Source organism: Peromyscus leucopus, chromosome 15, assembly GCF_004664715.2.
Source record: "Peromyscus leucopus breed LL Stock chromosome 15, UCI_PerLeu_2.1, whole genome shotgun sequence".
Taxonomy (NCBI): domain Eukaryota; kingdom Metazoa; phylum Chordata; class Mammalia; order Rodentia; family Cricetidae; genus Peromyscus; species Peromyscus leucopus.
In genome coordinates, this window is record NC_051076.1 from 89855703 (window position 1) to 89882804 (window position 27102).

General features: G+C 38.2%; 1 protein-coding gene across 1 annotated transcript in view; it reads right to left on the reverse strand.

Moving 5' to 3' along the window:
- Window positions 1-27102, reverse strand: part of Clec14a (C-type lectin domain containing 14A) — a 67383-nt gene that overhangs the window by 16764 nt on the left and 23517 nt on the right. Inside the window, exons 2-3 of the mRNA XM_037211031.1 lie at window positions 12774-12891; window positions 1412-1454 (exon numbers count right to left, since the gene is read on the reverse strand). Of these exons, the coding sequence (XP_037066926.1) occupies window positions 1412-1454; window positions 12774-12891 (161 nt within the window). The remainder of the gene's footprint in view (window positions 1-1411; window positions 1455-12773; window positions 12892-27102) is intronic.

Sequence of the window (27102 nt, forward strand, 5' to 3'; positions counted from 1 at the left end):
GCAGAGGTATGCATGTCTTTTACAACAGAATCTCAAATTGCCTTGTAAATAAACTATAGTACCTGAAGTTTAAATTAAATTATGCATGTATGCTTGTGCACCTGCACACCACATGCGTGTGTGTGTGTGCGCGCACACACACACACGCACATAATCATTAAAAGAGTAACATCGTAAGAAATCATTGGTAAAATAGTATTTCAAAGCTTGTCTTCTGTCTTTCTCCTTCACAGTTGTTCCATTTCTACATCCTCCCCCTTAGCTCTGTTCTCCCCTTCCCCAGTCCTTCAAAGAAACTCTTCTCAGAAAGCTCTTTCGCCTGGTTCACAGTTTACATAACGGGAAAAGTTTAAGTGTTAGTCTGTCAGAAACAAGGCTTTTCAATAAGCACATTCTATCAAAATGTTAGGCATCAGTCTCTCTGAAACCCTATCTTCCAATACGACTATTTCCTCACAAGTGACTCATAATCCCCACATATAAGGATCACTTAAAGACTTTTAAAAAGATAGTTTCTATGCTCCATCATAAAAATGTTGGTGCTGGAGACCCGGGGTGAATCTGGCTGTTTTCTAAAAGCACACTACAGTGTGAGGGCAAGTAGCTGAGATTCCGAGGGCATGGAGCTTGCCATCAGCATAGGAGACTCTGCTTGGTTGTATAATACAGGCAAGCTAATCTGCATGATGCTTATTAGCCTCCTCTATAAGGTCAACATGATGACATCCTCTTCTGTAGGCTGCTGTGAGGAGACAATGCACGTCAAATGACAAATCTGTCAAAGGTCTTTGGGTTGTTAATGAGTGAAAACGCAATTAGCTCACAAGAGCAAACATTCTTGAGAAGATCTGGCCTCAGGGTGACTTGATTCCCAATACACTAATTTTTTTTTTCCGGGCTCCACTTTGATCTCTGACCTGCTATATTGATTCATTTTCAGACTCAGCATTCGTTTGTCCTTTTATATGAGTGGGTAGCATAATCCCCCCCCCCACAGAGATTCAAATGTAATTCTCTCTAGCTATACTGACTGATTTCATTTTCTGACAGAATCAGCTTCGTGAGCCTCTGACCCTCTATTCATTTTTACTGAATATGCTAAGAATATGAAGTTCTGGCTAACTGCTGTTATTTCCCTGGATTATTTTTCAAGGTTTTTTGTTTGTTTTTGTTTGCAAGCAATTCCAAACAATTATGTCTCCTTCAATGACAAAGATAAACCTTGGCCACTCTTTGTCATGAAATAGTGATGTCCCCAAAGTCAGCCTGACTCAGATATGACACAAACCCACTGGGACATAGCAGCCACTCAGGCTAATACGTATCATCAATATGAGGAGTGAAGACAAAGACTACCCCATTAGTTTGCTCTATTGTTATATCATTAGCAGCGAATTCCTGGATCACTGACCTGGGAATCCTGGGTCTTCCACCATATGTGAAGCAGCAATTCTCTGGTTGGAAAGAAGAATAAATCATATTAAAGACTCTCACATTATCCACCACTGAACTGATTAACAGGACTTGCAGAAAGCAGTGAGTTAGGTCTGGACTATTTAATCCACCTGTGGGGAGTGTCAATTCACCAGAAGTGGGAAGGGGGCAGGGTCGGTTCCTAAAGGAAAAGTGAGATACATTTAGCAAAAAGTTCCTATTATGTGATAAAAAATTGAAATGGTTAAAATGGTTGTTGTTGTTTGTCAGTAATTATTTGTAGTATATAAAAGGAAGTACAGAGTTGAGACTTCGGATTTTGAAGTGGTTCTCCTTAACCCGGTCATATAATCAACTTGGGTCACTTTAAACAAAAATGAACTTTATTTCTTTATGTGAAGCTTATCTGACTATTGAACAAATATATTTGCGTAATATATTTTGTATAATAAAATATTCTAGGATGTTAATTATTTCAGAAACATAAAATGTATCACAAACGGGCTAGTGAGATGAGATGGTTCAGAGGCAAAGACTCTTACTGTACAATCCTGATGAACGGAGTTTTCATTCCTGGAACTCATGTAAAGGTTGAAGGAGAGAACCAATTCCATAAAGTTGTTCAGCCATCTCCATATACATGCCTTGGCACACATCCTGACACACTCACACCATGAACATACACCTGCCCTCAACAACAATACATATATTTTAAAAGTGTATTACACTATTTGATCCAGAGATTGAAAATGCCATCTGAACTTAAGAAAATCAATCACACCATAGATGAGTGTCTCTGTGTTAAAATAAACATAGAATAATTAAACATCTATCTAGATTAGTAACAATTCATTGCATGCCTATAAGAATGTCATCATTTAAGTACATTTAAAATAAGGCAATAAAGGCTTTTTAATGTTACACAGTGTGGTACAAATTGTAAAGCATATAGAAGATGACACTGAAATCAGAAACACATTGAAGAAAAGCAGGAAGTTATATGCAAAGTTTTGGTCAGGTCTGACCATCAGTAATTAAGGGGAAACTTTACTTAAGTGCATTCTAAATAACCGAAATAATGTAGCCTACTATACTAGAGATAAGTACTAATTATTAATGTATTTAAATAATAATATTAGTTATGTTTTGCTGATATTTATTCAGTAATATATGTATACATGTGCATGATTATCTGTGTTATATATTTGGAGCTTGTGATAGCATTGTGGCGATAACCCAGACCCATTAATTAGACTGACAGTTTCAGTTCCCTTCAGACTTCATAGCAGTTACACAAAACTGTCAAAAACCAGGTTCAAATACAGCAACAGGGAAGAAAGGGAAGGCCAGAGAATTAATATTTATCAGCATCAACTTTGTAAGTAACACAGTTGCTAGGTGCTTTATAAACCATCCCATTCAGTTTCCCCTAAGATTCCTACAAACTACCAAATCCTAATTTGTCTTTCAAGAAAGGAGAGTGAGGAGAGAGAGAGGAAGGAAGGAAGAGAGAAAGAGAGAGGTAGAGAACGAATAACTGGAAAGAACAGCAGCAGCTTGACCCAAGAAGCACAATCCTTCCCTTTCATCACTTAAGCCTTTAAAGGGCACTTACTTCATTGTATAAGTACATAAAAACGGAAAGATTTGTATGTACCACTATTTGAAGGCTTACAAAACCAAAACAAACCACCTTACTTTGGTCTCTATCTAGAAGAGAATAATTGGTAAATAATCACAAAACTGTAAAATCTCCAATAGAGACGAATAAGATTGTCTATGAGAAAATCAGTTTCTATTGAGAATACCATTAGGTCTAATGTGTCATTTTCTAAAGAACTATATAGGTTCCATCCAAGTGGCAGCATCTTCCAGTATGAGTGATGTCATAGTGCAATGATTGACAGATGGTTTCAGGAATCAGAATGTGTACTTTAGAATCCTAGACTTGGAAATCACCAGGTAGATTACTGTAGGCAGGTTATTTTTCCATTTACATATCATAACTTTTAACTGAAAGACATGAGAACAAACATAAAATTTAATCTCATAATATTAGCAATAGAACACAAGTCTTTTTAGAACTTTTATGTACTCAATAGTCCTTTCCATTTCCATTTGCAGAGAGAGTTCAGAAACACTGAAATCTAGAAAAATAGTTCACTTTTCACTTAAAACAGTAGCTACGTTCTATTTATCAGTAATTAAATGATTAAAACATTAAAAGGATTACCAGATATTAAAACTATGGTGGACATTTGGAAAACATGAAACTGTAGAGTTAAAATACCATAATCCTATATGAGCACAGTTAAGTCAATCCTATAAACTAGAAAGATGTTAGAATATGAGTAACAGATTAGAACTTTTTCTTCCTGTATTTAAACCAGTAAATTGTTCATTCGGTCCTAACAATAGCGTAGAGTAATTGAAAAGCATTAAACTCAATCTTTTTATCTGGCTCTCTTTCCAATTAAGAGGTCACACCATTTATCAGATGCCAATTAAATAGCACCCACTGAATTATTCAAGCAAATAGAGTCTGCTGAGGGAAAGAGAAGAATCTCAGGGAAAAAAAAATACTCCAAGTTTGAAAACTGATATTGCAAATTGGGAGAAACCGTATCTTCTTGTAAATGTCTCTTGCAAATTATCATATTGAATATGCAAGCAGAAGGAGGAGAATGTAAAATGAAGAGCAAATTTCAAACAGCTGTGGATTCTTTCAAGACGTCGAGTTTGCCAAGCACTTCACTTAAACGAGTGTTGTCTCACCTGCAGCTGCATCGCTCATCTCGTTTGCAATACGAGGATGTATCTATGAGAATAAAATTGATGACTGCATTGATTCCTCTAAAAGTTTTAATCCTTCTCCTATACCATGATGTTCCTCAAAATGAAAGCGTCTAAAATCATCACAACCAACATCCTGCTCTGCTCCATTCAAAATGAAATTAAACCACTCGGCTCCAAACTGAACACATACCCAAACCTTCCTTTCCTTTTCCCTCAGACACCCATAGAAGACATCAAGGCAAACCAAGGGCTAGGCTTTTGCTAAGATGGGTAGCCACAGGATGATGACAAGTCAACCAGGGTTTACGTGGGCAGGACTCAGTTTTCTACCTAAAGCACAGATTCAAGATGCTGATTTTCCAATTGCTTTCCAATTTGTAACTTTTCCAAGCGCTATTGCCTCAGTGTCTAGACACTCTTCTAAAGTCTCTGAAGAGTAATAGGCTGTATTCAGGAGCAGGGACTGTAAAACAGTGCCCTCTAATTGCTATGTGACCCTATTTTAACACCTTATGTTCAGTTTTCTCATCTTTGAACCAGGGAAGCAGCTGTGCTTATCCAACGGAGCTGTTCCGATTAAACATGTCAACACTTGTAAAGTTCCAAAGCCATGTTTGGCACATGGTAAATGTTCTAGCTCCTCATCCAGGTGTACATACACAAATCGTATGGATTTATTAGTACAAACAAGGCCTTGTAGTCACTGATGTTGGTCTTGGGAACTCTCAAGTGCCTCTAAGTCAGATTTGGGCCCTCTGGAGTTTTCCCCCTCCCCATGGTTTATAATCTTACATTGATTTTTCTAAAGTTCAAGTTATCAAGTTATTGTAAAATTAAATTATTGATTTGATAATCCTCAGTGAGTTGATATTTAAAAATATTTCTTTTTACTCTTATTTATATATGTGTGTGTGTACATACAAGTGTGTGTAGGTGTCCAAAGAGACCAGAAGAGGGCATCAGGACTCATGAAGGTGGAGTTACAAATGGTTTGAGCTGCTGGGTGTAGGTGCTGGGAACAGAACCTGGGTCCTATAGAAGAGCGAGTGCTCTTAAGCACTGAACCACTAGGTCAGTGAGTTGACTTTTAAAATGTGAGATTGTGAAGTCCCCTTTATTTTTGAGGTCTGTGTGGCCACCAGTCCATGAGAACAAAGGGACAGATGTGATGACAGAGAACTCTGGATGACCCCATGAACAGAACGGAGACAGCCGTCCAGGAGATGACTTTGGTGAATCAACTCAGCTTTACTCCAGAGTACAGGAAATACAGGATTAGGAGCCTATGGACAAACCCTAATTTGCATTAAGTGGCACTCTCCACATAAAGGCTTTGTATGTGGCAGTAGGGTCCTACAGCAAAGCTCTTAGTACAAGACTTAGTTACCATATGTGTAGCAGGAGAAAGGCTTCTACCAGGGGACTGTGCCAAAGATCACCCTAGAGAATAATCAAGCATCCAGGCTTAGAGATAGCTTTCAGATAAGGTCAGTCCTCCAGGCCCAGAGACAATCTCTAGTTAAGGGCAGGTGGAGAGCAGGAAGTCTTGTTGGGGCAGAGGTGGGGGTGGGAGTGGGGGAGTCCTCATGTTGCCAAGCTTTGGGGAAAGCTTCAAGGCCATGATAGAGTGAAACCTCTGACCAGCCAGCAAGGTTCCCCCAACATGAGATAACCTGATTCATACCACAATTGCTTGGAGAGTCTTTCTAAAAACATAGGTGCTTAACACATATTTCAGAAACTCTTGAAAATGAGGCCCAAGCATCCATATCTCAAAAAGTTTTTGCAAGATTCCGAACTGCATTTCCTCTTCTGAGTGCTTAGTGAATCTCGACCATAGCTGACTTGGGCTTCATAAAGAAAGTTTCCATGCTTTATAAAGGAATTTGGCTGCCTGTTTCATAAAGCATTAGTGGATCCATTTTAATTAGCTCTCCCTCGGCCCTGCAGTTTATATCATACAGTCTTCACCAGCGATTGTTCTTTAGGACAGGAATATTGTTTCCAAGCCCCTTAGCAGTACAATTTTCAAATGTGGCATTCATCCTGAGCTGCTTCTTCTTTCATATTCTTCCCGCAGATACTGCTCTTCAGAGGAATCAGGAAAATGGACAAAACCTTGCAGCTTTCTTTCCAGCATGTTCGGTACTTTGCCTTGATGCATAAGCACAATCCATTACTCCAGACAAAGACAATATAATGTACTTATCCTTAATCATCCTTCTGTTTCCTTTTTTTTTCCGAGTAATCTCATGTGATCAGGATCAGCAATTTAAAAGTTAAATTTGCAAAGTGATTTGATATTCCCCAGCAATAAGAAGCTTTGTTTCTTGGCCATATTATTTCATAACCATTTTGAGACCCGAGACATGCTGTGGTTGTGACCGGTGGGACTCGGGTGGTGGCAATGACAGGGACTATTATTACCTCCATCATCCTTATTATGACCTCTCGGCTGCACAGCTGCAGCTGAAGCACCTTCAGGAGTGGTTCATTAGCATCCAGATGAAAAACCATAGAGTCTCTCTGGATATTTGAGACTAAGATAAAAAGAATGAATTGGAGGACTAATGACTTGGAAAAAAAATCAAATGGCAGATATTCCTATAAAGGGAGATTGTGGGTCCTGTGTTTAATCTATCAGGAGAATATTTAGCCTAGGTATAAAAGCATATTAGCACAATAGCAAAGATTAGCTCAAATAGCTGTAATGTTTCATTTGTTTCCCATAAGATCCATAAAACTAGAAAAATAAACATGTACCAATAATGTGAGACACCGGACAGCTTGCAAAGAATTCTTTGGGAATAAGAAAACTCCTTTTTATCAAATGTGCTAGAAAAAGCTTATGAGATCTATATCACTACCACCTCCTTCTTTCCCTCCTCCTCATTACTTTATACATAATTTTGTACTGTTCCTTGCTATCATTTTTTAATCACGGTTGTTCATTACTTCCAAGTTTTACACCATCCCAGGACTTCATCCAGTCATAATAATATTCTTAACATTGAGGCTCATCTTGGTTCTCCCTACATGTGTCACTTACTTCCCTCTAGCAACACTTTATTTTACAAAACTCCTAAATGTAAGGTTGCAAGTTTGCAACAGCAAATTTTTAATATTTTTGCTTGAAATGACTAAATATGTGTTCTTTCATCATGGGGATGCTCCACATTTGTGGATTAGCTTTAGACAAGAAATGGTGGACCAAGAAGGTTTTCACATTGGAGTGCTGTCAGGAAATGATTCTTAGAAATGGATCTCCCCTTAGACCTGAAGACTTGTCCTTTAGGGAGTCTAGCAAGAGTCATCACGTCAATCACTCAGGAAATGTCACCCTCTGCTCTCAGTAGCTGATCATATGTTCCTATTTTAGTTATAAATCCTATTTATTTAGCTATATAAATAACCTCATGGTAAATTTTCTCATGAAAATAAGATGACATTAAGAAACAATATTTTTTCTACATGTGGAGAGATATTTGGCAGCCCTGAGCAGTGTTATAATTCTTAAACAAATCACTTGCAGTTTATAATTTTTAAGATGTTTATGTTTTGTGTCTGTTCTTTTACCTTTGGTAGAATATAGTCAGTGTACAGAGTACTAGTTCCCACAAGCACATTTTCATCTGTACCTCACGTCCTTTAAGTATATCACCATCCTCTTTCTCCTGCCTCCCCTACTCATTGGCATTCTTTGTTCCCACAGACAATTTAACTTCTACTTTTATATATACATCTTAGTTTCCTAGATACCAATTTGTGGAATTCATTTTTGGTATCACTATTCAGAGCTAAGGGAAAAATTAATCAAAGCTTTTCTTATAATTTATTTATACTAGATTGTAGAGGTGAAGGCTCCTGTTTCTGGCATAATTTATGGAAAATGCAGCAGTTCTGGCTGTGACTGGCAATGTCATAAAAAGCAACCTTGAGCTGCATTTACATTTCAACTACTTACATATAAATTTTAAATATAAGTTTAAACCAGAGGTAGGAAAAGCCATTCTTGTGGGGATATTTGTACACCATTTAATCAGATATTACTTCCTCTCCCATTTAAAATTAGTTTTGAGCAAGGACTACTTTGTTCAATAATTGAGCTTGACCTATGAAAGTTAAGACCTATAGTTCCAAGGTCAGTATTTAAAATTATTGAAATAAATGCAGTAATTTCTAGAACTTTATGAAATTCTAGATATTCTTTGAGCTAATGTTTAAAAGAAAGGCAAGCTTATTTTGCGAATGGCCATAGAAAATGTAACCATATAACATTGACTGTTTTGATAAACATGGAAAGACAATGAAGATAGAGGTTGTATTTATTAAACATTTTATTTAATATTTATATTTGGATAAAATCACTTTGGATTTAATGACCCCATTCCCACTTCTCCAAATCCTCCTCTGTTCCTCCCCAACTCACATACCTTTTGCTCTCAACCTCATGTGCTCTCCTTCTCTTATTTTAGATTTAATACCCGCTGAGTCCATTTAGCACTGCATGTGTACACATGGGTATGGGACCATCTATTGGAGCATGGGAAAGCTCTCAGGGCTCACGTCCCATAGAACAAAAAGATTCTCCTCCTAGTAGCTCCTCAGACAGCTGTGGGGGTGTCATGAGGGCCTCCTCCACCCATGCTGAGAAGTGTTAGGCCATGTATAATTCTTAAGCCTGTAATCTCAGCTATCCAGAGCTCCTGTGTACAAGTGTACTGTCGGGTTCAGCAAATACTGTTTCATCACAGACAAGCCCTCCCTGTGGGTCCTACAATCTTTCTGCTCCTTTTTTCACAGTGATCTCTGAGCCTTTTGGGAAGGGTGATCTAGATGTCCCATGTAGAGGTAAGCATGTTACAGTCTCTTAATCTTTGTATACAGCTTGGTTGTTGATCTCTGTATTAATCATCGTCTACTGCAAAAATAAGCTTCTCTAATGAGGGTTGAGAGAAACACTAATCTGTAGCTGGAGTTATCTCCAGTCCCACCTGGGCTGGCAGCCACTCAGACTCAAATAAACACACAGATGCTTATATTATTTATAAACTGTATGGCTGTGTGGCTCAGGCTTCTTGCTATCTAGTTCTTATATCTTAAATTAACCCATTTCTATAAATCTATACCTTGCCATGTGGCTCATGGCTTACCAGTACTTTACATCCTGCTCTCATGGTGGTGGTTGGCAGTGTCTCCTTCTGCCTGAGCCTTCCACTTCCCAGAATTCTCCTCTCTCCTTGTCCCGCCTATACTTCCTGCCTGGCTACTGGCCAATCAGCACTTTATTTATCAATCAATCATCCATAGCACTAATCTATGTGTATAAAGATAAGAACATGGGGTCAGTTTATCACTAGGCTGTCTAGCAGAATAATAGTACTAGGTCTGCCATAGGCCCTATGGCCTGATTCGCCATGAGCATTTGGCCTGGTTAAGGATACCCACACATCTTATGGAATGAGCTTTCAATTCACTCAGAAAGTGGTTGGTTATTTCTATAACACGAGTGCCAGTATTGTACCAGGGATAGGGGGCACATTTTGCCAGGTCAGTAGCTATTGTATCAAACATGAAAGATTCACAGCTAAATAAAACTGTTGATTACTTCCTACCCCCAGTAGCATGCATAGTATCTTCTAGCACTATGAAAGCTAGCCAGTAGGGATGAAGCATACAGATTGGTACCAGCTTGATTTCCCTAAGTTCTATGACTTAGGTAGTGTTTTCAGCAATAGGGGCTTACCATCAAGTTTAGGAAAGTAACCAGGAGAAACAACAATAGCTGTTAAAGTTTTTCTATAGGACCCCAGTGACCAAACAACATGAGAAGGCAATCCATACCCAGTACTGGGCAGTTTATTTGATAGTCAGTGGTGTCTGGAGGAGGCATTGTCTTCCCCATTATGGAGTAATAGGATAACTCCATTTAAAGCCTATTTGTACAAATGTGTATATATATATATATATATATATATATATATATATATATATATAATATAAAATACACACATATATCATATACATATGAAGATACATTTTAAGTGAACAAATAGTGCTTGTCAATGTATAACTCAACACTAATATTCTCATTCATATAAATATTTCAATATGTCTGTAGTCCAGAAGAAGACAGAGAAATTCTTAATTCTACTGAATTTATTTTCTAGTGTGTTGAGACAGACAATGAACAAATAATTAGATATATTGTGAACTATAATGGAGATAAAACAAGGTAATATGAAATGGGTAATACCTGAATGGTGTAGGAGACTGCCCTGAGAAGATCAGAGGAAAAGGGATTGTCTGGATGAGAAATTAAGGTGATATGATAGATTCCAGAAACAACCATAGGTTGAACAGAGGAAGAGAGGCCAGGAAAACAGAAATGCCCACCAAGGAAAAGCAGTATTTCTAAGAAGCGTGGTCCACAGTGGTGAAGGTCCATAAGAACTTTGGTAAGAAGGATAGTGATGGACATGATTAATAAATTTGATAGAATATAGGCTACTATTGGCCTAACCTCAATATTTCAGAAGAATAGAGGGTAAAGGCCAGTCAGTGTGATCTAAAGAAACAATGATCTTAGAAAGGAAATGGAGATATCACAGAGGCAACACTTCTGAAATTTTTTTTTTTTCTCCAAAGAGGAACTAACAAAACAGCAGGAATTTGGAAAAGGAATGAAGGTGATCTATCTATATTGGTGGAAATGACTCAGTACACAGGATAAAAGGGACACATTGAAGGATTATTCCAGGATTAGTGTCTGATCCTAGCAGGTACACACCTAGGTGCTAGTGCCTTGTTTTCTGTGATGAAAGAATGGGAAAATGTGAGCAACTTCGACCTTGGCACTTTGAAGAGATATGAAAAATGTGACTCTTTGGGAAATAGTGAATAACCCTTTACTAAAGAAAAGTGATAAACTAAAAATAATGGTAAATATTGAATAATCAGGATTTGTGATCTTGTGTTTCACTATAGCTTGTCCAGGAGATGTTTATGCTTTTCTCCAAAGCTACTTCAGTAGCCTATGTAGAACAGGAGATAGTGGAACAATTGAGGGGTTTTTTTTGGGGGGGGGCAATATGGAGCAGATAAAAATATTCTGTACCAAGTAACCAGAGATAAAAGAAAAAGTGAGAGACCGTGAGTTACGAACTTGAATAAAGACTGATGATTTGTAGTAATGGATGGGGTCAAGGCAGAGATGCTGTGGGGATGAGAGAGAAATTTGGTCAGTGAGGGTGGAGAATCAAATACAAATAGCTGTGGGATGCAGCACAGTTGTCAATAACCAAGTCAAGATCTATCTATTAGAGTATATTGTTGTTGTGTGATGGGGAGATGAGTATGAAAGATATGGAGGTTAAGGACCCTAAGGATGTTGGAGGAGTTTCTCATAAGAATATTGGAATCACCAGTGAGAGATAATGATGTACAAGTGCTATGCCGGGCTTTTCATAGTGAAATCTTTTATGAATTGCAAAAAAAGAACCATTAGATTAATGGAGGTCAGCTCCAAGAAAAGCAGTGTATCATCTGGTATGAAATTCCAAGAAACCTGAACATTTCATGGATGGAGGAGGAGAATGTAATAGAGATTGAAAAAAAAAGACTCCAACTTTGCTACCAATCTCTAAGAATCATCTGCATTAGTGATCAAATTATTTTCTTTACATCTAAATAATCAGTGTCATGTGGACACCCACAATTTAATCCAACTGTCATAGCTAGAAAAGGGATGTATACTTATGAGTTTTATTCCTTCTCATTTTTATTCAATTACATAAAGATATTTAACCTCACTCACAGAGGTGATCTGGACAAAAATTTAGATCTTATACATAAAATATTTGAAATTATTATATATTCAACTCCATTATCCATTTTTTTAGAGACAAGGTTTTTCTGTGTTGTTTTGGTACCTGTCCTGGATTTCACTCTGTAGAGCAGGCTGGCCTCAGACTCACAGAGATCCACCTGCCTCTGCCTCCTGAGTGCTGGGATTAAAGGCGTGAACCACCATAGCCTGGCTGTTCCATTATCCATTTTAATATTTGCTTGTATGGAGCAAACTTTGATGTCTTGGAGCATTGCACTGAGGATAGAGAATTGTGATATAAGATATAAGATAAGACTAGGAGGAAACCACAGTATATTCTCACAGGTAATAAGAATGCATGCTCACACATCTCCTTCTCCTTCTCAAGCTACATCATAACAATTTAATGTGAAAGGACAGATCTTTTCTTTTGGCCAAGATAAAACAGTAATGCAAAATAACCAGCATATCAGAAGTACATTCTGCAGGAACAACTCCTAAGACATACTTATTCTAGTTCTTTTGACAAATGTGTTGGTTCTGTTGATATCCCATGACAAATCCATTTCCATCTGCTTTGTTTTTTACAATGTATCTGATAAGGATGATAAACAAAACACATTCTACAGTACAATTATCTTTTTTTTTCATTTCCAATTCTTGATTACTTGAGTCACAAAAGACATATGGTCTAAACCAGTAATGTGTGTCCTACCTGATGGAGGGCGTTTTTCATTTGGTAAGTCTGTGTTACAGCTCCAGCAGCAGGTGCTGTCAATCTCCACAAAGAGAAACAAGTTCCCGAGGTCACTGCTCAGGCGGCTCTGTGTTTGCTATGAACAGAAATGAAGAGGGCAGTTTCACTTTTCTATTTTGTAAAATGTCTCTAGATCACATGCATTTAGTTTTCTCTTAGACTTTCAAAGTTTGGTTACAACATTTTAATGTGGTGCTTCTTTTCAACAGAGCTGAGTCCCACAGCATTTAGCTCTCATCCTTGCTTCTATCTGCTTTCTTTGCACACCTTTGACTCTGTTAGATCCCAGCAGTATGGGAGTAATTACTTTGCACCTATTACTTGTATTTCCATAATATTCCTGCTTATTGAAACACAGTTGACTTCACCCATCTGGACCCTTTCAATGCCTCCTTCAAGACAGAGCAAAGTATTACCTTTGTACTCTTATTCTCTCCCACAGGTATCCATTCCCCTTTCCTTTTCTTTCTGTGATGGTTCGAATGAGAATGTCCTCCAGAAGCTCAGATGTTAGAATACTTGGTCCCCAGTTGGTTATAATGTCTGGGAGTCTTAAGGGGTGTGACCTTGTTGGAAGAAGTATGTCACCAGAGGTCTGGAGATTTTAAAAGACTTGTACCATTCCCAGTGTACACTCTCTCTGATTTGTATTTTTAGTTTAAGATGTGAGCTCTCATCTGCAACTCTAGCCTTCACATCTGGTAATGACAGCTGCCCTTCTATTCTACCATCATGGAGACCCCCTAGATCCATAAGCCCAAAGGAACTCCTCTATAAATTGCCTTGGTCATGGTGTTTTGTCACAGTAATGGAAAATAACTAATAAACTTTCCTTTTCCTTCCCTCCTTTTCTGTTTACTTGAATGTATAACAATTAATGTTAGGTAAAGTGGACCTTGGAACATATTGTCCAAACCATGGCTCCTTTAAAAGCAAGGAGGTGTAGTGTTAATAATTATTCTAGGGCATTACTCATAAACAGTGATTCTCTTTGTTTAGCCAAAGTGTGAAATCACTGTAGGCACAGCACTAACTGCAGAACCATCCTTCTGCCATCAAGATGAAAGGACAAGACTCAGTTGTTCAACCTCTTGAGTTGGTCAGTGATGGTTAAGAATAACCCCCTCCCCCTCTCTCTCTCATCTGGTGTTGTGCCCAGATCGAACCCCCTGGAGAGACCACCGAAGACAAACATACCAGAATGCAAAAGCAAGGCTTTAATTAGGGATATCCAAGAGCAATACAAGCCTAGGAAGGGACTTTGTCCAACACATCCAATGCCATGGAGGCTGGAGGAAGTGCCCCCCCCCCAAGCTCAGTTTTTAAAGGCAAAACCCACAAGGTTACAGTATGGGTACAATTCTGATTGGCTCACTTCTAGGGACTTTCCAGAAACCTTATCTTTATCTTACTGGTAGGTGGGTGGTTGCCCATCACCGTTTCTCATTGGCTGCCCTCAGGTGGGGGCATTCTGTGGTTAAACAATCACCATGGAGACCAGGATTGGGACATTCCATGGTCACACAGTCACCATCACATGACTGACTTGTTATTCTGTAAAAATGGAGGAGCTTTTGGTCTCACACTGGTAGAGGTTTCTTTAGGGACCTCTACTTTGTTTATTTCTGATCACTGCCCCTGTGGTTTAGACAGAGCTAACCCCACTCACTTTCCCTCATCTGACAGGCACACCACCCACCCACATTTAACTGTTTAAAGCACAAGTTGCTACCTAGCTCCTGGGCAGTTGCATACATTGGTAGAGTTAAAACAAATCTTGTGGATTTCATTCTCACAATGGAGAAGAAAGACCCCATTTACACTTGGGCTTATTGTGAGGTTGGAACTTCTAGGGGAACCACTTACCTCGGAGGAGTGATATCTAGGAAAATGCAGCCAATGTTAAAATAACAAAATCAAAAATGAGAACAAAAAAACTAACCAGGGTCAAGGTGTGGATTTACGTGCTGTGAAAATGGCTCATCAAGTAAAGTGCTTGCATGTGGGCAGGACTTTAGACCCACCCACCCCATCTCTAGAATGAATAAAGGCTCTGTCGGTATGGTGGTCCAGCATTCAAAATGTGGAGAGGGGACTCACTGGACAAACTGGATAGCTACAGTTGATTAGTTGAAATGGTGGGCAAGCTCTGAGTTCAAGTGAGAGATTCCTGCTTTAATATCTAAGGTGGAGTGTTGTTTTTATCTGTGGCACAGCAGCTGCACCAGAACCCACCGCTGTCTCAGCTGCTGACGATGCCTCTGAAACCGCCACCATCTTGCTGCTGAGGCCACAGCTGGGGATGGAGGGGGTCTTGACTCTGCCTCTGCCACTGCCTCAGCTGCCTCGCCTTAGGGAGGCAAACGGTGTTTTTAACTAAGTTTCTATCTTTTTATTTTACCAGTGAAAACTCGGGAGCCAGATGCTGGGGTGAAAACCTGTTGGCTCAGAGAGGCAGAGAAAGCAGCCGGCTGGCCTTCCTTCTCCACTGTCATCCCCAAAAGAGAGCCCTCTCCTACACCATCTGAAACAAAAACTCCTCTAACCGTATGTCCCTCACTGCTGCTTCCTGTGTATCTCTCTCTCTGATCTCCTGACTTCCCCTCACTCTTTATGGATACTTCCAGTCAACTGGTTACTTGCTCTGCCTCTTGACCTATGATTGATTTTATTTAAATAATGCAATTTCAGGGTTCACAGTATAATCAAATATCCCACAACAGTGGAGAGTGATTCAAGAGACCTTAGATCATTAATCTCTGGCCCCACATAAATGCATACATGTGTACAAATGCAAATATACCCACACATATGCAAACAGCTACACACACACACACACACACACACACACACACACACACACAGAGAGAGAGAGAGAGAGAGAGAGAGAGAGAGAGAGAGAGAGAGAGAGAGAGCAAGAGCTTCAAGAAAAATCTCCCTCTACCCGAGTCTTAACAATAACAAAAACTGCACTGTTAAATTTTGTGCACTGGCAAATTCCTTTTTTTGCTGAAGCCAGGTTGAGATATTTTTTGTTTCTCTGCAAGTAAACATTAATTTCCTCATCAATGAGTCTTGGACTGCAGGAGGCACTGGGCGAACATCAAAGCAAGTTGAGCAACTGGAGCAAGTGGTTGCTCTGCTTCTGAGTTCTCAGGAATATGGATGGTGGAGGTTGCTCCCCTTTTGTCCCTCTCTCCGCAGCCCATTCTCCAAGTTATCTTCAGTCTGCTCTGCCTAACAGTGATTTACTTCAGTGAAGACACTGGGCGAGTTGGAACAGGCCACCTTTTCTGTTGCTCCTGCATTTTTCTCTTTTATGGGTACTGCTGTCATTAGTGAGTTGGTAGTCATTTCTGGACAACTGGCAAGGTGATAGGAGGTGCTACTTCCAGCTGATGCTTACAGAAATAATTGGAGGTGTGAAACACACCATCTGGACATAAATCACCTTTTCTGTCTGCTTTCCTTTCCTTTCTTTTACTAAGACAAAAAGACTTCAACTTTAACTACTTGAAGGTTACACAGATAAATGCGCCTTACTGCTAGTTTGGTCTAACTCATTTCCAAACCAGTGCTCTCAGATTCCATTTTGGAGGTCTAGATAAAGTTATGCAAAAAGAGGAAGTGTTTTAGAGATCAGAAACATTCTGGCTTATGAAATACTTTTATAGGAAAGAGATGGGTGTTGTAACTGTTATGCTAACTACCCCTGCCGGCAGGGGAAGCTTAGCACCACAGTGAACATAAATTGGTTGCAAATTGTCTACCAACCCTTTCAACATTCTCAGGAAGAACTGAGATGAACCTGCCTGGATAACCTTGGCTTAAGAATCTAGACTCCAAATGCCTTGCCTTCTTGTAGGAGGGAATAGGGGGTGGGTTGGGAGGAGAGGCTGGGGAGGCGAGAGGAGGGAAGAGAGAGAGACCTTTGATTGGTGTGTAGAATGAATGAAAATTTTTCTTAATAAAAAAAAAAAAAAAGGAATCCAGACTCTAGGTGTAGTCTTTTGGGGCCAGTAAGGGTGATAAACATAAAGAATTCAATTTTGATACAGCCAGCCTATGAAGTAATTGTATTTGTGGCGGCTGGATGCAAATTCACTTCTTGTGTTTCTGTGAACCAAGCATTAAGTGGTATTAACATTAATGTATAAAGTGACAGTATCCATATAGCTGAGTAACTTTCTAACATTTAATTACCTAGATTATAACTCTTTCCTGAAATTTCATTTACATAGAATAAATTTTTTTTTTTTTTTAAAAAATCGATTCTTTTAACTGTTTCAGCTGCTTCAGAACCTGATGAAATTAGTCCCACTGGCCCAACACCAAAGCTCCACAACTGACGACTAGAATTGTTGAGGACTAGAATCCAAGTCTCCCCAGGCTCCTACAATGATGTCAATGAGCAATGCATGTACTTCAGGCAACCCCATACACCTTCTCAGTATCCCCTGAATTGACTTCCCCAATCTGACTTTGGCTAAGGCATAATTACGATGATTTCACTGTGAACGTGTCTTGGGGCTAATGCAATAAATAAGCAAACTTAATAGGAGACTTGGGCAGTTGCCATCGGATGAGATAAATGCAAAGACCTTATCATAAGTTGGGTTATGAAAGTATATATTATCATCATTATTTCCCCAATTCTTCCGTCAGTTCTGTGTATTTCCTTTTACTTTTTCTTGGTTTACATTCACTGACATAGTGCTGAGTTTGATAAAGACAATTCGTTTCAAGTGTACCATATCCGTCGCCATGTTTAGCCTCTACGCTTTGCTTCTTCATTTCTGTCTTCTGTCTCCACCTTCCCTCTCTCATTAGTTTCTTTCCTTCCCAAGCCTCTTGCATGCTTTCATGTTTCATGGCGTGTGTGTGTGTGTGTGTGTGTGTGTGTGTGTGTGTGTGTTCAATTTCTTCATATTCATGAAAACCTTAGAATCCAAAAATGAGAGAAAACTTACATTGGTCTTTTGAGTCTGGCTTATTTCACATAATACAATGATCTCCATTTGCATACACTTGTCAACAAACAATATAATTTTATTCTTCTTTGTGTTTGAATAAAACCCCATTGTGTGTCTGTATATACCACGTTTTTTCTTTGTCTCTTCAAATGTTAATAGGTACCTAGTCTGATCTATAACTGTGGTATGTGAACAGCCCAATGATAAACAGGACTTAGGGGTCCTTAAATATGTACAAAGGGATAGAGTTTTATACAAAGTGAGAGTATGGATCTTATTTGCACACTACCATTTGTTAAAGGAGATGACTTTTCTTCAATGAATATTTTTGAAACTTTTGTTGAAATAGGGTGGCTGGCTGTAGCTGTGTGCACTTAATTCTGGGTGTTCTATTCTGTCCCATTTGTCTGTTTTGTGCCAGTATTGTGCTGTTTTAGTTAGCATGGCCCTGTGGTATAACTTCCAGGATTATTCTATTTGCTCAGATTTGCTTTGGCTAATTTAGATCTTTTGTGCTTCCATATATGTTTAGTTTTATTTTTTCCTATTTCTGTGAAGAATGCCATTGAGGCTTGCTTTTAAGGCACTTGCACTGAATTTGTACATTTTTAGTAATGTATCCATTTTCACAATATTAATTCATGACCATGGGAATTCTTCCTATTTCTTAGTGTCTTCTTCAATTTTTCCCTTCAATATTTTAAAATTTTCATTGTAGAAGTTTTTCACAACCTTGGTTAGGTTTATTCTTAGATTCTTTTAAGCTATTGTAAACAGGATTGTTTTTCTGATTTTTTTTTCAACATTTTCATTATTGGTATATGTATGCTGACTTATATTTTGTTGAAAATGTTTGTGAGTCCTAAGAGTCTGGTGGAGTTATCAAGGTCTTTTAAGAATAGAATCATTTCATTTGAAAATAAGATAGTCTGTCTTTTTTTCATTTCTAATCTGTATTCTTTTTATTTCTTTCTCTTTTCTTATACCTTTAAAAAAGACATTGAACCCTATATTGAATGAGTGCAAATAATGAGAATCCTTCTCTTCTTTTACATTTTAGTGACAATGTCTTCAGTGCCCCCCACCATTTTGTACAATGTTGGCTATCAGTTTGTATTATATAACTATTACTCTATTCAGTTGTTTTCCTTCTTTTTCTATTTTTTTTTCAGGTTATAATGAAACAGTTTTGGGCTTTGTCAAAGCCTTGCTGCATCAATTGAGATGACTGCATGATTCCTTCCTTGAGTTGATTAACATAATATTTTACATTCATTGATTGGCCTATGCTGAACTACCCTTGCATTTAGTCTAGTTTTTAACCTCTTTAGCTTAATTTTTGTAGGTCATGCATGCTAAGCCTACTTGCTCATGGGAAATGATGTTTTTGATATATACTTGGATTTTGTTTGAAATATTTGTGGTGTGTTGTGGTGTGTGTGTGTGTGTGTGTGTGTGTGTGTGTGTGTGTAGGCCAGTGGGTGTTTTTCTCAACTGCTTTCTTCCTTACATTTTAGAAGAAAAAGGTCTGTTAAAAAACAAAACAAAACTGGAGCTCATTGTCTGGTAGACTGGCTAACCAGTGGGCTCCAGGGATCCTCTGCTCTCTGTCCTCACAGCACTGGAGGTACAGATTGCTTCACTGTGCTTGCCTTTTTATGTGAGTGCCAGGAATCTGGATTTATGTCCTTTTGTTTGTGAAACAAGCATCTTACTGATGAAGACAATTTTCCAATCCCAGGTTTGAAATATTTTACTGAGAATTTTTGCATTCATGTTCATCGGAGAGATTAGCCTATACTTTTCTTTTAGTGTCATGGTTATATTTGGATTTAAGTGCATTGCTGGCTCTGTAGAATAAGCTCAATGGCGTTCCATTCTTTCTATTTTATAGTATAGATTGAGGATCATTAATGTTAGTTCATCTTTAAAGATCTGTAGAAATTCATCTGTGAATCCAAGCGAATCTGGAAACTTAATTTGAAAAGGTTTATTATTGCTTCAATTTCATTCCTTGTTACATATCTAGTACAATTTTTTTTATATTCTAGTGATTTAATTTTAGTAGATTATATATGTCTAGATAGATATCATTTTCTTATAGATTTTCAGAATTATTATATAGGTTTTTAAAGTTCACCCTTATGATCCTTTGAAGTCCATTGGCATCTAGTTTAATGTCTCCCTTCTAACTTCTAGTTTTGTTAATCTGGGTCTTCTCTTTCTTTCTTTTGGTTAGTTAGGATAAGGACTGTTAATCTTGTTTACTGTGGCTTGAATAGGTATGGCCCCCATAGACTCATGTGTTTGAATGGTTGGCCCATAGGGAGTGGTACTATTAGGAAATGTGGCCTTACTGGAGGAAGTGTGTCACTGTGGAGATGGGCTTTAAGTCCCCATATGCTCAAGCTACCCTAGTGTGGCATATGATCTGTTTCTGCTACCTGCAGTTCAAAATGTAGAACTCTCATCTCCTTCTCTACCATCATGTCTGCCTGCATGCCACATCCTTCCCGCCATGAGGATAATGGACTAAACTTCTGAAACTGTAAACCAGCCCCAATTAAATCTTTTCCTTTATAAGATTTTCTTGGTCATGGTGTCTCTTCATAGCAATAGAATCCCTAACTAAGACATTTACCTTTTCAATAAACCAGCTCTTTTTTTTTCATTAATTCTACTACAATTTTTGTTTCTATTTCATTAATTTCTGCCCTCCTCCTTGCTATTTCTTTTTGTCTACTGATGCAAGGTTTGCATTGGTCTTGTTTTTCTAAGACCTTGGAATGCACCATTATTTATGTGTGCTTTCTCTGATTTTTTTTAAGCCCAGGCATTTATAATTATAAAATTTCCTTTTAGAGCTGCCTTCATTGAATCATACAGGTTTTGGTGAGCAATATTCCCATTTTCATTTAAATCTAGGAATTTAAAAATTTATCTTCTGACTTCTTTGATGACAACTTTGAGTGTATTGTACAATCTGTATGAGTTTGTGTATTTTCCCTTGCTGTTAGATTCTAGTTTTATTGTATTGTGATCAAATAGAATACAATAAATTATTATTTCAGTATTTTACATTTGTTAAGGCTTGTTTTTTTGTCCTAAAATGTGGCTAATTATAGAGAAAGTGTCATGGACTGCTGAGAGTCTTCTGCTAGTAGAATGCTTTGTGTTTGTTAAGTCCATTTTTTAATATTAAATGATAATAACTCTGAGTTTTTTCTTGACTTTTTTATTTGCATGGCATGTCTATACAAACAAAGAGAATAGTATTAAAGTCACCCACTATTATTATTATGTTAAGGTCCGTCTACGGCTTACATCCAGTACTATTTATTGTATGAAATTGAGTACACAAATGTTCAATGTATATATGGTTAAAATTGTAATAGCCTCTTGATACATTATTCCCTTAATTAGTGTGACTGATGCTTACTTTTAGGTATTGGTATGCTATGCTATTGCTTTCCAGTTCTATTTACTTGGAATACCTTTTCACTTTATGGTCACAGTTTTCTTTGCCAGTGAAGTTCATTTCTCAGAGACAATAAATAAGCGCATCTTGATTTTGAACCCAATATTCTAGTTTTTATATTGTGATTGTGTAGTCAACCACTAACATTCATATTTAATATTATAAGGTGTGTATTTACTCCTGTTTCTCTGTTATTTTATAATGTTTGGTATTTTTCTAATACACATTTGCTTATTTACTGTTCTAATTTGTTCTCTGGTGTACTAGTATATATCTGTGGCTCATGTGTGTGTTTCTCTTTCTCTTATATGTGTAAGATTCATCCAAGTATCTTCTATAGTGCTGCTCTATTGGGAGTCAAGCCAGTCTGGGAGTTTTCCTGAGTTCCTGGTGTATGGAGGAGCTCAGTTCCTTGTCTAAAACCAGGTGCATACTTGTCAAGGTCAATGATGGCCTGGACCCAAGGTCTTATGGAACTTCAACTTCAGATCCCAAGAACCCAATGCTTTCCACCTTTTTTTTTTTTGCTTTGTTTTGTTTTGGTTTCGGTCAACTTGACATAAGCTAGGGTCGTCTTGGAAGAGGGAACCTCAACTGAGAAAATGCCTCCATGATATTTGTTTGTAGGCAAGTCTGTGTGGGGCATTTTCTTGCTTAATAAATGATATGGGAGGGACCAACACTATTGGCAATGACACCCCTGAGCAGGTGGTCCTGGGGTATATGTGAAAGCCAACTGAGCCAGCCATGGAGAACAAGCCAGTAAGCAGCCTTGCTCCATGGCTTCTGCTCCAGTTCTTGCCTTGGTTTCTTTTAATGGATTGTGATCCAGGATATGTAAGCCAAATAAACCTTTCTTCCCCAAGTTGGTTTTGGTTATGATCTTTATAACACAAATAGAACACAAACTAAAACAATGTTCTCTACACCTTTAGTGTGAATTTCTTTTCCTTCTATGCCCATTATTTGCAGGGCTGGTATTTTAATGGCTTCCTATAGGTATTATGTATTTTATTCTTGTCATTATTTGGGTGTTCTAATTTATCTGTCTTGTATTCAAGACCTTTTAGTCTGTCTTATACTTGATCCATTCTACTGACCAGGATTTCCACTAAGCTTTATATTTGACGTATTGAAATTTTCACTTCTAAAATTTCAGTTTCAGTGTTTTCAATATTTCTCTTTACTTCCTTATTTCCCTCAGTTATTTGTCTTCTCTTTGATTTTATTTATATTTTATTTGATTTTATAATTGAATATTCTTTTGAATTTCTTGTCTGGTGTTTCATCCACTTCATTTTCATTGTTGTTTACTTCTATGGGATTAGTAATTTTCAGAGGAGTCATACCATATTAATTTTTTATGTTTCCTGTATTACTGTCCTGGGACTTGTATATCTAAGATTAGATTGCTTGTTGATTTTTAATAATCTTCATATCCTTTCCCTATAAGTGTTTGTGATGTTCAGGTAGGGCTAGGCTGTATTAGGGCTGAAACATTATCTCTCCTCCCTGGACTAGGGGTAGGATGAGATATAGCTTTGTAGCTAATTCCCAAGCCCACATACCCAAGGCCCTGGGCTTGATATCTAGCTCTATTCTGAAAGTAAGTGACCAACTGAAGAAGTAACTCCAACTGATTGAAATAGTTTCTATAGAAATATGGTAATATGTTATTAAAAATAATTTCCTCTTCAATGTGATAACTTGAGGGAGTAAGGAATAAGGACAGTACCCTGTATACTAAGTTGTCAGTTACTGAGTGTAGGAATAAAAATCAGAAGAGCAAGACTACTGATATCATTTAAATAACAGACACAAGAAGAGAAGAAAGTAAAGTAAACAAAGGGGGGAGATAATAAAGATGATGGAGGAAATAAGGCAACTCAACTAAAGTTAGAATAAAAAGAGAAAGAGATAAAGGAATATAATTGGAGAACAACAACAACAAAATCCTAGCACTTTGGAGGCTGAAGCCAGCCTATGTTCTTTGAGAAAGACATTAAAAACAAACAAACAAAAAAGTACACTTGGAATTTTCTGAGTGTCTCTGTGTCTCTGTATCTCTGTGTGTCGTAAGACTTGGCTGACACTCTGCAGCTTACTTGATGCTCTGGCAAGACACTCTGAAATTGGAGCTGAGCCCCTCTAAAATGTATCCTGGACTCTCTACATACTGTCTTACACTTTTCCTTCTGTCTTAGCTAATAAAATTAATGTTTTCCTACCATCACCCATCTTGTAGGATGACTGCACTCCACTGATTGCCAGTTTATCCCATGGAGAATCTAGGAATCCATGCATAGCTATCACCCCATCTTCAGGGCTCTATTTCATGAAAGGTTTACTTTACACTGATTTATGTGACTTCTTTAAAGCTATAATTTAATTTGATAATAATCTGAGCGCAGGACAGAATATCAACTGCTGGAGGAAATTGTTTGGTATTTTCCTCCAAACTGAAACATTTTCTCCTGGAGGGAGAAAAGAGCTCTTGAGACTCCAGAAGTAAACGAAAATTACTTATCTGAGAAAATGGAGGTAGGAGATTTCTGAAGTTTTATGAATCCGCAGATTCATAAAAGGAATGAACAATTACAGCAGGAGAAGATGCCTTCCAGCTGGACTGTCCAGGCAAGATATCAGCCTCCAACTGAGCTGCCTGAAGGTTGTCCAGGAAGCTCCAAGGATGGAGCTTTCATGAGTTTCACACATTTGGGGGTAGGTTGTTTGTAACATCGCTACTCCTGGAAGAAACCCCTCGCCCATACTCTTATTAGTAAGCCCAACAAAGATTTACTAAGTTGAACTTTGGTGCAATCAATACTTTGATCTGTCATCGATTTTCTTCCTGGGGAGAAAGAGCCTTGTGTGACATCTCCCTAGGAAGCATCTCCTACACGGTAGACACATATTTCAATTGTTAGTCAATGTTGTAACTTATACTTAGAATATATATCTGCAACTGACCACAAAGTGGGTTTTCTTTGTTTGAAAGTGGATATTGATATTAAAAATTAAATCATGACTTTGTGTGTTGACACCAATTCTTTCCTTGATTATTACAGAAACAGGAAGAAGAAAATGTCACTTAAAATAAAAATGTATAACAAACACATTTCTTTATCCATAACCTTACCCTCTGGGTATAACTTGGGAAAGAGAACAAATATAAACAAAACCATTTTAAAAAGAAAACAAACAAGAGTATCTCCCAAGTGGTAGTGCTTTTTTGTCTTGTAGCATTGAAAAATAGGAGGTGATTCCACATTGTGTACTTGGAAGAACACAGACAAATGGATCCCTTATCCAAGTATCATCTCCTTTTCTTCTTGGAGACATATAAAATGCTTTTTTTTTTTTTTTTTTTTTTTTTTTTTGGTGTCAAGATGGTACACACCTTCTGGAATAGCTAGATGTATAGCTTTGATTTCTTAGTTCTTTGTTTATCATTATCAATAAATCCACAGTATGCATAAAATACTCTTTGGGTGTAAAAATGTGCTAGCACTTGAAGAAATTACATTTTCCTTTTACTTACTACCATCACAAAGCTTTTCATTGGATGGAGGGAGACAAACAGGGTTGCCTTGACAATGCTTATGCCAATGTACCGCTGTCTCCACCCAAGAGAGGCACTGGCTCTTGCACGTTTTCCTTTGTTGGTGGATATAGACTGAGCTACTGAGAGAGACTCCAAAACCCACGGACTTAAACCCAAGAAGCGTTTATTCTCCCATATGCAATGATCTAGCAGTAGCTCTACTTCCCATTTAAGGACTCTAATTCTTTTCAAATTTTGCTCCGACTGTCCCCTACGATGTCCTAAGCCTTTTACTGTTCAAGATTTGTCAAGGCCACTTGTATGTTTTTGGTCTTTGGAAAGTAGAGATTAACTCTCTGGCATGCAATTTCTTTTTGTTTGAAAATAATAAACATAATAAAATATCAATTTTTTGCTCATGAGCACATAGCTGATTATATTTCTACGTGCCTGTGGTTAGCCATGGGTGGCCATGTGGCAAGTTTTGAGTGAGCATGGCATGAATCCCTTCTGTGCTGAAGTTTCGGTGGCTAGTGCATGATTCTCTAGCCCTCACCTCCTTAGCCACAGTGACTACAAAGCACACGCTGATGAGGAGCTGCAGATGGGAGACCTGTAGGAATTTCAAGCAACATATAAAGCAGCTACCCCAGAGGGTCATCTGCACTTGCAGCAGAGTTTTGTTTTCTTTTTTTCTAGAAACAGACTCCATTTATTTCACAGCAATACACATTCTACTCTACTGCACATGATGAGGAAATTGTGCATAACATTTCCATCCACATTCTATTCCTGAGGACAGCCCCATGGTTTAAGAGCTAGCTGGCCTGCCTATGTCCCATCACAAAGGAAACTGAGGAAATCAGACTGTGGAGTGGGAAATTAGCCATCTGCTTTGCTTCCTTGCTCAGAGTTGTGCTTGCTGGGCATGCCCCTCCCTGCTTCTCAGTCTGTGAGCATCCTACTTAGCCGTCAGAGCACATCCTTGTGAAAACTCCTTGACTCTGATTTCTCTGTCTCCTAAGTTTTGATTGTCCAATATTTATAAATTTTTATTGTGCAATTCATTCAAAAGGGTTATGAACTACCTGCCCATAGCTGGGTATTGTGCTCTTAGATACTGAAGCTGAAACATAATATCAATTTTCAGAGTTTACAGCTTCCTCATGCCTGATACAATGCCCTACCCAAGTTACATAATCAATAAATAATTCTTGGTTGAACATACAAATAAGTCAACCATATGTCAGTAAGCAACTGAATGCTAAATGACAGAACATTGTTGGCATACACAAACAGGGAGAAAACGTGAAGGTAGATTGTGGCTACATGAGGTCAACAATCATGTCTGCTTCTGACCTTACCTCCCATGCTGATCGCTGGTGACAGGATGCACAGGTAACACCTACCCTGCATTTGTTGTTCAACTATGGGAAGTTCATATTCTCCAGGATGTCCTAAGGGAGGAGTTAGAATGTGAAGAAAAGATGGATACCTCTAGGGTGGAGAACTCTGAGTTAGGAGGACATAAGAGAGGTGAGATGCACTAGCCTTGAAAAATCCTAAGGTATAAATTTGAATAAGCACACAGAATAAGACTATATTCTGAGAAGTCAGTCACAGATTTTTGGATCTTCATGTATGATAAAATGGGAAGTATAGGCTATTCTTAAAAAAATGGACTAACTAGGTCCCGAAGAGATAGCTCAGTGGTTAAGAGCATTGACTGTTTTCTTGAGGACCCAGGTTCAAATCCCAGCACCCACATGGCAGCTCACAGTTTTCTGTAACTCTAGTTCCAGGGGACCCAACACCCATGGCAAAACACTAATACACATAAAATAAAAATTAAAAAAAATTAAAAAATGGACTAGCTAGAGTAACTTACTAACATAGAGAAACTAAGTTGATTTGCCAAATAAATTCAGGTTTAGATATTGGAGTAAAGCAGATAATTTGTCAGACACTTTGCTAACAAAAGCCTCTAAGGGATAGTAATAGTAGACCTGCACAGAACATTTAAATCAAATAGATGTTTTAGAAATAGAGTCAATAGGGTTGGTGGCACAGAGTGTAGAGGCTAAATGGGGAGAGGGGCTGCAAAGAAACACTTCCCTGTGCAGGCTGCAATTCTGGAATCAGTGCTGCACAACTAAAGAGGCAGATGAACTTTACATGAGGACGTGTGAAGAGTTTAATCCGTGATGTGCTGCTCTGCCCCGGCAGGAGGAGGTCTGCGTGGGGATGCAAGGCAGGCAGCCGAGGCCTGGGAAGCAGGAGGTTTTACTAATA